This window comes from Electrophorus electricus, chromosome 12 (assembly GCF_041902795.1).
Source record: "Electrophorus electricus isolate QZ-2024a chromosome 12, ASM4190279v1, whole genome shotgun sequence".
Taxonomy (NCBI): domain Eukaryota; kingdom Metazoa; phylum Chordata; class Actinopteri; order Gymnotiformes; family Gymnotidae; genus Electrophorus; species Electrophorus electricus.
Genome location: NC_137508.1, coordinates 4,193,928 through 4,207,312, shown reverse-complemented (window position 1 = coordinate 4,207,312; position 13,385 = coordinate 4,193,928). Strand labels below are relative to the sequence as shown.

The 13,385-nt window shown below is 38.9% G+C and overlaps 1 protein-coding gene across 8 annotated transcripts in view; it reads right to left on the bottom strand.

Moving 5' to 3' along the window:
• cfap46 (cilia and flagella associated protein 46) overlaps positions 1 to 9,042 on the bottom strand; it is a 46,834-nt gene extending 37,792 nt beyond the window's left edge. For 2 of the 8 annotated variants that reach the window (XR_014126560.1, XM_081724795.1), the window contains exons 1-11: positions 8,497 to 9,042; positions 8,155 to 8,276; positions 5,207 to 5,350; positions 4,996 to 5,060; positions 2,550 to 2,714; positions 2,196 to 2,319; positions 1,892 to 1,980; positions 1,006 to 1,149; positions 716 to 815; positions 502 to 600; positions 95 to 285 (exon numbers count right to left, since the gene is read on the bottom strand). Coding sequence is in view for 6 of the 8 variants with exons in the window: in XM_081724795.1 (XP_081580921.1) it covers positions 95 to 285; positions 502 to 600; positions 716 to 815; positions 1,006 to 1,149; positions 1,892 to 1,980; positions 2,196 to 2,319; positions 2,550 to 2,714; positions 4,996 to 5,060; positions 5,207 to 5,350; positions 8,155 to 8,276; positions 8,497 to 8,545 (1,292 nt within the window). In the remaining 2 variants the exon portion in view is untranslated. The remainder of the gene's footprint in view (positions 1 to 94; positions 286 to 501; positions 601 to 715; positions 816 to 1,005; positions 1,150 to 1,891; positions 1,981 to 2,195; positions 2,320 to 2,549; positions 2,715 to 4,995; positions 5,061 to 5,206; positions 5,351 to 8,154; positions 8,277 to 8,496) is intronic. The other 6 variants (XM_081724792.1, XM_081724793.1, XR_014126561.1 and 3 more) reach the window with 5 other exon arrangements.
• Between the last annotated feature and the right edge of the window lie 4,343 nt (positions 9,043 to 13,385).

The window sequence follows — 13,385 nt, the reverse complement described above, 5'->3', positions numbered from 1 at the left end:
AGACTTCAGCAACACACACACACACACACACACACACACACACACATGAATGCACAAATTACACACAAATCAAGTTCGAATCACACACACGCACCTGTTGATGGCCTCCAGCGCATGTGCAAGTGTAAGCAGTGCTCTTTTGATGCTCCGCCGGAGGTTGGGCTGGAGCAGAGGAAGACAGCTGTTCCACAGAGCAGCACACACACACTGTATCACCTGACCGTCTCCCTCTTTCACTGCCCTCTGGAGCAAAGCATCCAGTCGGCCTACTGCTGCTAGCTGAGCCTGAATACAGACACACTCCATTAAGCACAGTACACTCAACTGAGCATAGTACATACAGCCAATTGGAGAACGACTGTGATGTCCAAACCTAGGTACTATGAAGACATTACATCATGCAAGAACATTTTCAGCATCTCAGATGTTTCCCTCTGCTGGAGGATTTACAAGCACACTGTCTCCTTCACTACAGAAAATCAAGCAAGCACAAGTGAGTACCTCCACACTGATTTTGGTGTAATCCTCAGCCCTGTGTTTTTGTTTGTTACGGGCTAGCTCACACTCAACACACTCAATCATAATGCGCTGTCCTGCAGTCTGCATGGAGAAGAGAACACAAGCAGAGGCATGAGCACTACCTCACCAAATGGACACCCAGGCAGTAGCTTTGCAGAGCAGTGAACAAAGCCTGATAGTCAGTCAGTCCACTCACAGCGCTGTCAGTGGCCTCTAGCTCCCGTAAGCAGTCTGCTGCTGTGCTGTGGTCTTTTAGCTGTAGAGAGAGGAATGCCAGCTCCAGCAGAAGGTCAGTCCTGTCGAAACACATTAGCTATTCAACACTGGAATTTGGGTGTCTATATGATATTTAGAAACAAGCTCTGTCTAAGCAGATGGTAGCTTCAGAATAGTTCATTTCCCTCTAGTGATAGTGTATTTAAAAGTGCAGCTGAATGTGTAAGTGTCCAAAAATATGAACATTCACTCACAATATAGCTGACCCACCTGTCAGCTAATGGCATGGGAGACCCATCATCCAGACCAGGACTAGACGTGTGAGATGCAGTTGACTGGGATGACTGAGTCAGCAAGGGGACAATCTCCTTCAACTCAGCAGTCTCTCTCCTGCTTCCAGTAGAGCTGGATACACTACAAGCAGACAAACACTTTCAGCCCATTCTGGCCACCTGAGAGAATGCATTCGCTGTGTGGACATGCACAAAGAAAATCCACTCCTGGGCCTGTATGAAAAATGCAGAAGACATAGTCCTGGGCAATAAGCCTCAAGTGCTGAAAAACTTGGAAGTTATGTCAAACTTTATAATTTCATGAAGAATAACTAAGGGTTTAACTTGCTCTGCTTGGCAAATTTATGTTTGGATAGCATGCATTCCTGCCCCACAAGGGCTTTCTTATGAAGGGTGAGAGAAGGAGCTTTGTTTCTCAGCCACTTATTTACAGACCTTGAGAAAAAAATCCCACCACGGCTTCAACAGTTAAGTCAACACAGCTACGGCTTTTGATGTCAAATATAAAAACATCAGCGCTGACTTGGGGGAATTATAAAAGAAAGACAAATAAATGATATAAAGAACATCAGAGAAAGTCCTTGCAAACTGACAGTTAACTATTTGTAGCTGATATTAATAATTTAACATATTTTGCAGATGCTTTTCTCCAGAATGACATTTATCAGTGTGACAGTTATGTGCTCATTCATAAATCCACCCCATGCCCTTGGGCCACACCTTGCTGTAGCTGACCTATCAGGTGAGCTATAGGAGCACCAAGTGCATACCTACTTCACACAAGTATACCTACATAAAAAAGGTTATACATTACAGAGATAAAATAAAAACATTATTGAAAACAAATGAAAGAATTTACTTACTGCTTAAGCTTCTGTATTTTGTAGATGGCACGCAGTTTGGGACTTGCTTTCTTTAGTGTTTTGGAGACATCTATAAGGTCATGTCGCACCTGTGAATTGTATCGGTCAGAACATCACATAATGGCAATTAGAAAGCTTGGAACAGGAAAGTGACACTTTGGAAAACAAGCAAACAAACAAAAAAAAAGGCTTCTGCTGAAAAATGTGCTGCCAAGACTGTGAGAGTGAGGAGGGGGGCTCAGCTGTCCAAGAAAAATGTAATAAATAGTGTGACTGGAGAGAGGGAAGGAGGAGTGATGACTACCTGTGTGGAGAAAATACGAGGATGCAGCTCAGGTTTGTGCTGTTCTATAAAATCAGAAGTGACCTTGGCATAAGCTGCAGCCTCCTTCTCTTTCCCTGCATCCAACAGGCACTCAACAAGGAGTCTGAACATAAAAGCAGGAGGAGGCTGAGGAGGCTTGTTACATGCACAGCTGGAAACTGACTATAACAACCACATCTACATAATATCTATAACTACAATTACAGAGGCTTATCAGCCCACTCCAGCAGTCTATCCCAGTATTTTTTAATGCATTTACACAATACAGTGTTAACCCTCTGCATAACCTCTGTGAACATGTTCAGAATGAAACTGCGGTTTAGAAGCACGCACAGCATGAGTTCACTGCGCCAAGCATAATCAGACTCCTGCACCACCTCCAGAGCCCTGAGCACCTCTGTGAGAGAGGAGACCAGGTGCCGACGCCAGCCTGGCCGCAGGAATGCACGCACACTCTGGAAATACAGGAGTGATGCGTTGAAGACGAGGAAATGGTACCTGCAAGAGAGAGAGAGCAAGAGAAAGAGATAATGAGCAAGGGACAGCAGACAGTGACAGAAACTAAGCGAGAGATGGACTGATACATTCATAATATTTTCCAAATATTTATTCTTTGATAGGGAGACATATGTATATATATATATAAAAATATAAATCATCAGTAGGAAAGTATGGGTGCTTCCTGAGAACTACTGAACCTATAAGCTTGCTCTACCTGTCCACTAATGTGATAAATGGTATTTGCAAGTACACCTGACCATCACACCTATAAGAGCTTGTTGGGCGCTTTATTACCAAACCACAGACATTAATAAAACCCTTTTATGGCCATCGCTGTTCTGGAGAGGCAACATTTTGAATTGAAGGCATGGCTCACAATGTAATAATTCCTCCCAAAGGTGTTCATTGAGATTGAGCTCGAGGCCCTATGTATGAGAAGCTTCATAAGACAGATTTCAGCTAGATGGATAATTGTGATAATTGTGCAGGTAGATGAGAAATATGGCAAGACAGGGATGGAAACAATATATTGAAGGCGTGTTTTGACAAAAGACAGCAGAGAAAACATTATTTTGAACACTATTTGAAGTTAAAATGATGTTAACACAGTAGGGCTTTTGGGATACTGACCCACTTTACTTATTCTGTTATGTTATTGTTGAGAGAAGCTTTTTGACTTTTTAAAAATATGTTTCTGTTTTTACCATATGCTGACCATATAATCTATTTCACAACAAATTAACATATAGTAACAGCCACACAATGAGCCACTAGGGGAATAGCATGGTGCTTAGTCTCCATTTGAAATAAAGCAATTACTGTGATGTGGGTGCAAAGGGAAATTACCAAATCAAAAAGGGGCTGAAGACTCTATTTAAGAGCTAATTTATCCAGCAGGGAGCCACACACACATTTTCATTCACCATACTGAATACGTTTTTGCCTTGGCAGTTTCTATGAACTTTCGTTGATGTAGTGATTAGCTATCCATCATTGACCTACTAAAGGTTCATACCGCAAATCATCTATCATAGCCTTGAACTGTGTGCAGATCTAATATAATGTGTTATTCTTCATGATCTTTTTTAAACTGTTTTTAAAATATTTTTAAAACTGACTCTAAAAATGGCTGTATTTCTTTGTAGCACTAAGCTACAGTAAGCTGTCCTAAAGTGAACTTAGTATCTGGTATATGTGTGTAATAAGAGCATGACCAATTGTTTTATTAATGATATAATGATTTTTAAAAATTCTATTTCCAATTAGGGCTGTCAGAAAAGTCAAAAAGTCAAAAATGTAAGTCCATAATTGTAAGCCTCCATTAGTTCGAGTTAAACAGTGCTTTAGTGACTACTGCAATTATCAGTTGTCACTTGTCACATAGTAACAACTTTTCTCAAACCCAGGGTAGGAATAAGATGCCTGGAGAGACAGAGGAGGAAGGAAGCATGGCCAAGTAAAGTTTTAAAGTCATATGCAGAATATTGTAATGACTGTGGAAAGATACTGAAAATTGTATGTAAGCTGTTTGGCATGTGAACTCTTGTGGCTAATATTTGCATGTATTGAAGATTTCATGAGGTATTACCTAGAAAATTGAGTTACACTAACTGAACTGTTTCATAATAAAAGCATGGACCAAAGTTTCAATATCTGTATTACTCAGAGGGTGAAGGCAAGCTATATTATGGAGGTGAAAGAAAGCAGTTTTGGTGAGTACCATAATGTAAGTAGGACATGGGTCAAAGTTTACACCAAGGTTCCATATTACAGGGGAAGGTGTGACAATCCACCATTAATGATAATGATAAGTTCAGAGTATCTAGGATCTAATGACTTGGGACAAAGATGTAAAAGTTTCCTCAAATTGCAATTTTCCAGTTTCACGGTATAGTACATCCAAATACATCAGATATGGATATACTACCATGTATACATAGTAATATTAGTAACATATAAAGGATTTATAAGAAAATTCCCATATTTGGACTTCTTAGGACTTTGAACTTCTTAGTTTCAATTTCTTAGTTAAATCAAGCTGTCTACTTATTCAAGCGTGCTAATATAATGCTTATTCTTAAAATATGTCTAGCCCATTTTAATTGTTGCTTTAGTACTCAAACAGACAAAGTAATATTTTTGTTAGATATTATAAGAGCAGCGGCACCACTTCAATGACTTATTAATCATTATCTATCATGTCAAAACTTCACTGACTTTAGTTAGAACAGGAGATGGGAAAATATTACAGCACTTTTCTGATAAGTGCAAAGCCTACCCAGGCTTGTCTTTGGAAACCTCTATAGCCTTGAGATAGTACATCACAGCCTTATCCAGATCATCCTGGAAACAGAACACAGACAGAGAAACACTAGAAAAAGTGCAATGCTGCCTCTGTTGATTCACAAGAGAATAGAAAATGTGTCCCTGTCTACCTCTAATATTGTTATTCAGAAGTCACTAGAAATGCAGTCAATGGGGCAACTCACCACAGTTTGTGGTGACTTCAGCTGAGCCTGACAGAGATATGCACGGCACAGGAACTGATTAGTTGGGGGCTTGCTCTCCAAGTACATCGTTAGGCAGTCCTCTGTGATCTCCTTACAGCCCATCTGAAAACACAGACAAACACACTAAAACACACAAGCCCAGATGATGAATATTTCAACCACCTCCTGACTGCAGGTTACAATAAATTGTCTTCACATAAATCCCTCACATTATGTTATCCATAATGTAACAGGTTAATATAAACTTATGAATATATCCCTAATTTTATGTCTGTATCTCCTACCTGTAAAATGCCATTTGTGTGTGTGGGCAGTTATGTATGCGCATGTGACAGAACTAGAGGTAGATTGTGTTGAGCCAAATTCCACTTAATAAATATTTATAAAAGTGTAACATATGTGATTAGAACTTGATCTAATTGTATTTTGTTCTACACTATATCTGCTGTGTAAATTGTAATGCGTTTTGTTTTGGGAAGGGATAGACTAATTGTAGTTTGCTGCTTAGATAACTCTGATGTACCTGTGAACTTTCTTTTGTTAGTTAACTATATTAACTCTACCAGGGGAGCCAAGCCTGTCACAGACACACACAGTTGATGTTAATGTTTGTATGTCAAAAAAGATATGGGTATATTATGTTTATTTTTCTTTTGAAATTGTTAGTTTCTTAATCCATTGAATGAAAAGTTTTAGCCTATGTGTAAAAGCTGTTGTGGCTGCTATGGTAACATTACGTTAGTGCAGATCATTTTGAATTGTTATTGTGATTTGATGTGATTTTCTATATCTTATATTGATTAAAATAATGTAATATGGGTTTTTGAATATTTTAATATTCTGTTTCTAATGCTTGATCATTTATGATCATATTTGGTATTTTTCTGTTAGACTACTTAGGTTACTTAGCCTGCACAATGGGACAATTTTGTGTTAAGTTAGCAATTGCATTGTAACTTAGAGTAACTTAAGAGTTCCGAATTAAAAAAAAAAGAAGAAGCTTTTTCTAACAGAACTAGAGGAGAGACTAATACACACACACACACACACACACACACACACACACACACACACACACACACACACACACACAGACACACACACACAGACACACACACACACACACACACAGTTGACACGCTCGTGTTTGTGTCATTACAGTAAAGGACCAGAGATCCTGTACTGACTCTTTCCTGTTCATTTGAACACTGCCAGCACACATCACTGAAGTAGGAAGACTGTATGTACAAACTGCAGGTGCACTATATGCATCTCCTATCAAACAAGGCTTGCGTTGTGTAGCAAATACAGAAGCAGTATTTTAACATTTAAATAAGCCATTTAAAAGCAGTAGTGGCACTTTCAGACTTGCTAAGATAAGCCATACACACATTAAGTAACAGTTCTCAGTATTAGACAGATATAAATTTCCAGTGTGACCCATAGTTCCTCAGGGAGCTAGAGGATGTTTATCTCTTATGCAACTTGGCTTCAGATTTAGGGCTGTTCAGTCCACAACCCATGAATCAAGAACAACACATGAATCAAGCACAACTCCTCCCCAACAGATTTGTCACAATGCAATTACACAATTTCCTTACCATAAATAACCAGAATACCAGCCCATACTGAAAAAAATGTAAGGGCCATGTAATCTCTGATTTTAAAAATGTATATTCCCAAATGTAATATTAATTCCATTTTTTTTATTAAAAACATCCAAAGAAAGACATGATATATGTGATCTATTTCATTTTTGTTCTCTTTTATAGCACACAGAAGCTCACTGTGGGCTCCTTCTAATATTACAGTACATTTAGCTGTGGCCACAGATAAGCAGTGGGTCTAGTAAAATCACAGCATATCAAAGAGTCATGGCAATCTAAAAAAGGACTACAACAAATGATCTGTGGCTGTGTTATGTCTCTGAAGCACAGCCTGATTCTACTGTCACTCTGTAGCTGGGAGGGAGCACTGCGTTATTGCAGTGGGGCTGGAAAGCCCCATCCTCTCTTCCATTTAATCCCTCACTATTGCAGACTGAGGTATTGCATACATCTTGTGGAACTTAATTCAATGTCTTAGCAGTGTTTGTACCAACAAATGTAGCCTCAGTGTGTGAAATAAGAAAAAAAACCATCTTTCCAAAAGAGTGTGATCCTTGCTTCATGCAACTGAAATGTCAAAATGCATGTTTTTTTGCATATATAAACAACATAACACAAGTACAACATAAAGGTTCCATGGATATTTCTTATATCACTTTCAACTGTGAACCTTTGATCTCAAATATGCAGGGTGATGAATGTTTAGCCTATTCATATATTACAAATTGTACTATTTAATTTTTTGTCCACATCTTTGAAACTCAATACAACTGTAGTGTCAATGGCTTTTGCTGTCTGCAATTATAGGCTTGAAGAAACATTCACTGTAAAATGGATGACTGTTATTTACAGTAATGTCATGCTGGAGGAAAGTGAATGGTGCCCTTAGTGACAGGAAAACCACAAGGTATAGACTAAAAAAAATCACAAAAAAATGAATTGTCACAAATTTGTGAATGCCTGTATTCTTCACACTGTTCATGTAACTGTTTTTCAGGAAACTCTTTTATTTTAAACTCTTCCACCCTGATTATGGTAATACTCGGCAAGTAATTGTACACATAGTAACGCAAAAGAGCTCAAATGAACGCTCTGAGTCTTTTTAGTTAGCATTAGAAGTAAGTTCCCAAAGCCTTAATTTGTTATGGTACAACCTGATATAAATATGCATTTTATGTTAACATGTCCGAACCATAACCGGCACAATAACAATTTAAGTTATTCATTTTAAAATGACTTTTAAGGTGTTTCAGATTTTATGTGTACCGACATAACATTCAATTTATGGTATCCTATCAAGATAACATGAAGACTATTTACCTGAAGAGCTTGCTCAGCACACAATACATAAAGCTCAGGAAGAAAATACTTGTTATCTGACGCCGTCTTTCCTGAGGTGACATTTTTAACTGTGTCATACGCCTTCCTCAGCGCTACAGGGTCTGTAAGACATTACGCATTACCGCAGAGTTAGTTAGGTTAAAGTTTAAAGTGGGCTTTTTTAAAGTTACCATACAGTCACCATACTCAGGCACAGGAGCTAGCTAGCTATAGCCCTCAAGACCTTAAGGTAAGTTAACGTCAGCTAGATAGGAATAAATCACGATTAAGACAGTTATGTTTGAATTACGTTACTGTACAGATGATAGTAGCTAACGTTACCGTTGTTGTCTCCTGCTTTTATTAAATATTGACGGATTTGAAGATCCATCGAGCAGTACAACCGCTGTCTTAAAAAGCAGACAGAAGACGCAGAGCTACCTCAGTTACTTAGGTTAGCTAGCTAGCTAACTAGGCTGGCTAGATAGCGTTAGCGTTAGCTAGCTGCTTCTGCCGGCGCCAATGTTTTGGGGACGTTAGATCAGCAACCAGAAAGTGTGAGCAACGCAGCCCATTAGGAAAATAAACTTTGTAACAGTTTCCTTCTTGTGAAAGAAACTCCAGCTATCTAGCGCCAAGTTACTCTTCTGTGCGCTTTCATACAAGCGAAGCCCTCTGTGTGCGTTTGTTCGAAGCGTATCTTAGCAACAGTAACCCTGGAGCGCTGTAGGTGTGCGGCAGGTGTAGTACGGTGGCCTGGCGGTTAGCGCGTTAGACCCTCCACACTATGAAAGCGGCTTCGCGTTTCTGTCTGAGTGCAGTGTCCATGCTCTCCCCGTGTATGTGTGTGGCTTCTCTCCCGATGTCCAAACACAAAGAAGTTAGAGGAATCGCTTGTTTTATGTATTTGTGGTTTTTTGTATGTGTAAGCATTTACTCTGCTCCCAGAAAGTCTGGTCACATCAAACAATGAGCAGAACCAATCTTCCATAGGAAATTAATTATGATAGCTCGACGTTTTCTAAAAATATTAGTTCATTCACTTTATTTAGTTCACAAAAATAAAGTCTTGATAAACAAGATGAAGAGTTCAACACAATATTAGCTGCGTGGGATCTGTCGTTTTTTAGAGCCCTTCCTTTCGCCAGTTTGGTGTTGTAACCTAGCGTAGGCGTATGCCATATTCCTGTGATAAAGCGGAACTCTGGCCATGTTTCTGTATTTGTGGTGTTTTTTTGTATCAGTGCAGTAGTTTTGTTTATTTCTGGGAAAACGTGTCGTATTGGGCCTACAGCAGCAGTCCTATAGTATTCCAGAGTTCTGTCATAGCCTTAATAAATCTGACAAGCCTCACTTATGGTCTCTTATTTATGTCTTTCTGGTGTTAATCTATATTTGTGATTCCTGTGATAATGATAATATAGAGATATTACTATGTGTTATCTCTTTAGGTTTACACTTTCACTTGACTGAAAAAGGCATATAACCAAAATAGTTATGTAAATATTTATTTAAACATACAATTAAGGTGAATATGATGAAGTTGAAGGTGATTAAAAAATAAAGACAGACCAGGAATAAAGCAAGATTAAGTAAAACAGGAAAGAATTTGTCATAACAAATTGGGTGGGCTTTGCACCAGTGTACTATTCAGGTGTAGTAGTGGCAGCTTGTGCATGAGAGCACTAATGCAATGCCCTCACCCCACATTCAAAAGCAGCTTCAGTGCTTGGACCCAAATCAAACGTTTATAGCTGCATTATTCACCTACGTGCCTCTCCCTGTTGCACAGTCACCAGTATCGCACCCTTTCCACATGTCAATCATTGTACACTTTCCACAAACATCCTGCCGCAGATAATAGAATTACATGGTATAGTAGTGTTAATTAAGATGGTTGTCTGTTTCCATTCAGTTTACATCTTAACAGCATAAATGATCACACAATTTGGCTCGAAGGTTATTATAATTTGTAAGGAATTGATGGTAATTCCGAAGATTAACCAGATAATAACCAGAGATGATTTAAGTAGGCACATTTGAACACTGATGCTCAAATGAGGTCCACATGCAAATACATCAGTTCAATTCTGGGTCCGGGTGGCCACTTTGTAAACTGGACAATTATTTTCAGTTATAGAAGACCTGGCTTCTATCTGCTGGAATGGGAAAAACTCCATTAACTCGAGACCAATGGCCAAGCTAAGATTCAAAATGTCAAAAACCATATATATTCACTGGTAAAATCTGCTCAGCATTTTTTTTCTCCATTGAAATCCTTTATAAGGAAACACTCGACTTAATGTACTAAAACAACTAAAACATATCCAGGGGAAAATTCAGTACTTAATTCATCATTTTAGTACATTAAGCCATGTTAAGATTTTTCTATGTTAAACATTGTAGAATGTTCTGCCATTTCCAAACATTCTTTGTGGTGTTGCTGAAATGACCAATGAAAGTGGTTACGTTTGCACTTCACAAAGTCCACCATCATTCTGTAAATAGGGTATTCTCAATACTCAACTCTCAGTACTGCCTCAGGCTTTTTCTGTACCACTGTGGCAGTGGCTACAGAATGAAGTTCTCTTTTCTGTACTTACATGAGCAAAGGAACATCAGAAATGCAAGAGGAAAAATAATGATAACCAACGCATTCAGTTCTCAGATTGCATTCTAACATTTAGGTCTTCTTCTTATATAAAAGTGTGATATAACATCCTATGGATAGTTACTTCTCAGTGTAGTTCACAGCTTCTCTCATTTACACTCCAAGATTAAGGGAGTAGATAAATGGAACATTAACATCATCTTCACTACAAGTGTCAGCAAACTCAGTCACACCCAGGCTTGCCTGAGCAGTAATCCCTCTCTTGCTCTCTGTGTGCTTTCCACCAAGGTGCTGGACAAAGATAAACAGTGCAGCTCAATGGTACTGTGATAATCACATTAGCAGCTGTGACATTTCAGAAGGATAGCCAGACACACAAAAAAGATTCAAAACCAGAAAAATAGTATATCTGTATTTACAATTGTGCAGAGCACATCCTCATCAATCGCTTAAGTACTGAATATCTTTCCAATCATCTACACCTGCACCGGGGTAACTGACTGGGCAGTTGTTTAAGCCTTAAACATTCTGATCCTTTAAATCCTTTTAAAAATGTGACATTACTGATATTCGAAACATGTTCATCACCATCAGCTGGGCTGTGATATGCACTATTATAAATGATGGGAAACATTGTCTTAAAAAAACAGCAAACCTTAATTGCAGGTTGGCCTTTCATAGAACAAAAGAGACTGAAAGGCCTGGATTTTTTTAACTGTACCAACAAAACATTGATTAAATAATGAAATAATGAATGACCTAAAGGCAGTAGAGTTCACATGGAACTCTCTGGCATTCATACCCCCTCACACACACTATCTCTGTTTGTGTGTATATATATCTGCTGCAGATATCCTCTCAGTTTATTCCTGTGATGTTAAATGTGTAAAATTATCTCAGTGATTATTCAGCTCCAACAACTTATGATCAATTATTAATTCCCATTGCTATATGTATTTGGGTACACACAAATAACAGATAATGTTGACATACTACATACTGTGTATACTTAGGTCAACATCTTCATCACTATCAGACAAATCCTTTACATGCCCCTAAAAGACCACATGACTGTGCATCCACTAGTAAGGGAGAGAAGTAACACAGTGGGCAGAAGTAGTGCATTCAGAAAACAGATCAATCCAAAAGGAGTATCATGCCGAGCAGCATAATACACTAAATATGATATAGTGTGAGTAACACATAACTTGACCAATCATCTTTGCATAGCTATTTAATCTACTGAAGCTACCCACTGTATTAGGAACATCATTTTGTTAAAGGCTGTAGTCCATGCACAGCTTGCGTTAACTCTCCTTCATCCTCTTCATCAGTTTCTGGTTTCTGAGCAGACCACTCCCAACCCAGCAGTGGAGTTTCAGAAGCACTGCTGTGTGTCTGATGTACTCATACCAACACCACATGGTTCCCCACCCAAATAATGTCCAGTCAGCAATAGAAACTGACCAATGATAAGCAGTGTAGAGATACACAGACTTAGTAAAAATCGCAGTGCAGTATACAAGGTTTCGGAGAAACAACATTTCAGACAGAGGTCCTTCAACTGTGTAGGCAAAAATGCTTGTGCTTGCACTGCTGATGAACGACCTCGGAAACATTCTCTTTCTTGGAAAGCTTGGGAATGATGCCTGCAGTTTTTACTACCTCTGCATACATATATATGAATGTCTTTAATTGGTTGGAATGCTCATTAGTATTGCAACACGCAATAAGTGTGATGATCAACAAATGATGTGCAGCTATAAAATATTTGATTAAAAATAAAATATGGTCTCTTCAATGGCTATATTCCCTGTAAGCTACTATAAAAGCGCTAAATAATGCTGCTTTTTACTGTCACCTCTTTGAGTAAGCATTTATCTCTCTGTCTCTCTGCCATCCATGTTTGTGCTATAGCATACAGTCCATATGCTGTGTGTGATTGGCATGGATCAGAGAGAGGACCATGCCCTGGCTCTGATGGGCATGATATGCCGCTGCACGCTATCCGATTACTTTCCCGCGGACAACCCTTTTTTCCTCTGTTCAAACATCATATGATGAATGACAAATGAGCCGGTGGGCTGAAGGTGAAAGCACAATTATTTCCTCCTCTGATTTATCTCTGTGTACATGTATACATCTCTGGAGATCATCTGTGGGGCTTCACCCTCTCGTTTTCTGTTGTTTAACATTTTGTGTTAATGCTGGGAAGTACATCTTTGACAGCTAATGCTTCAAAGTACATATTTAGCGCCTACTCAAACTGTCATCTCGTATGTTTCTTCTCAGCTTCTAATAAATCTTTATGGCTTATCCTTTGACCAAACACACCTTGGTCACTCTAGTTATTTATAATTCTTTGAAATGGCAAAAAAAAACAAAAAAACAAAAACAAATTAAGACTGGGACAGCCTTTCATTGGTGTTAGAACAACGTACACCCACCTGCCAGAGGTTTGTTCAGGACGTTGAGAGAGAGAGAGAGAGAGAGAGAGAGAGAGAGAGAGAGAGAGAGAGAGAGAGAGAGAGAGAGAGAGAGAGAGAGAGAGAGTGAGTGAGTGAGTGAGAGAGAGTGCACAGAGTAATCTGACTCAACTGTCTGAAAACACAGGCAGGGG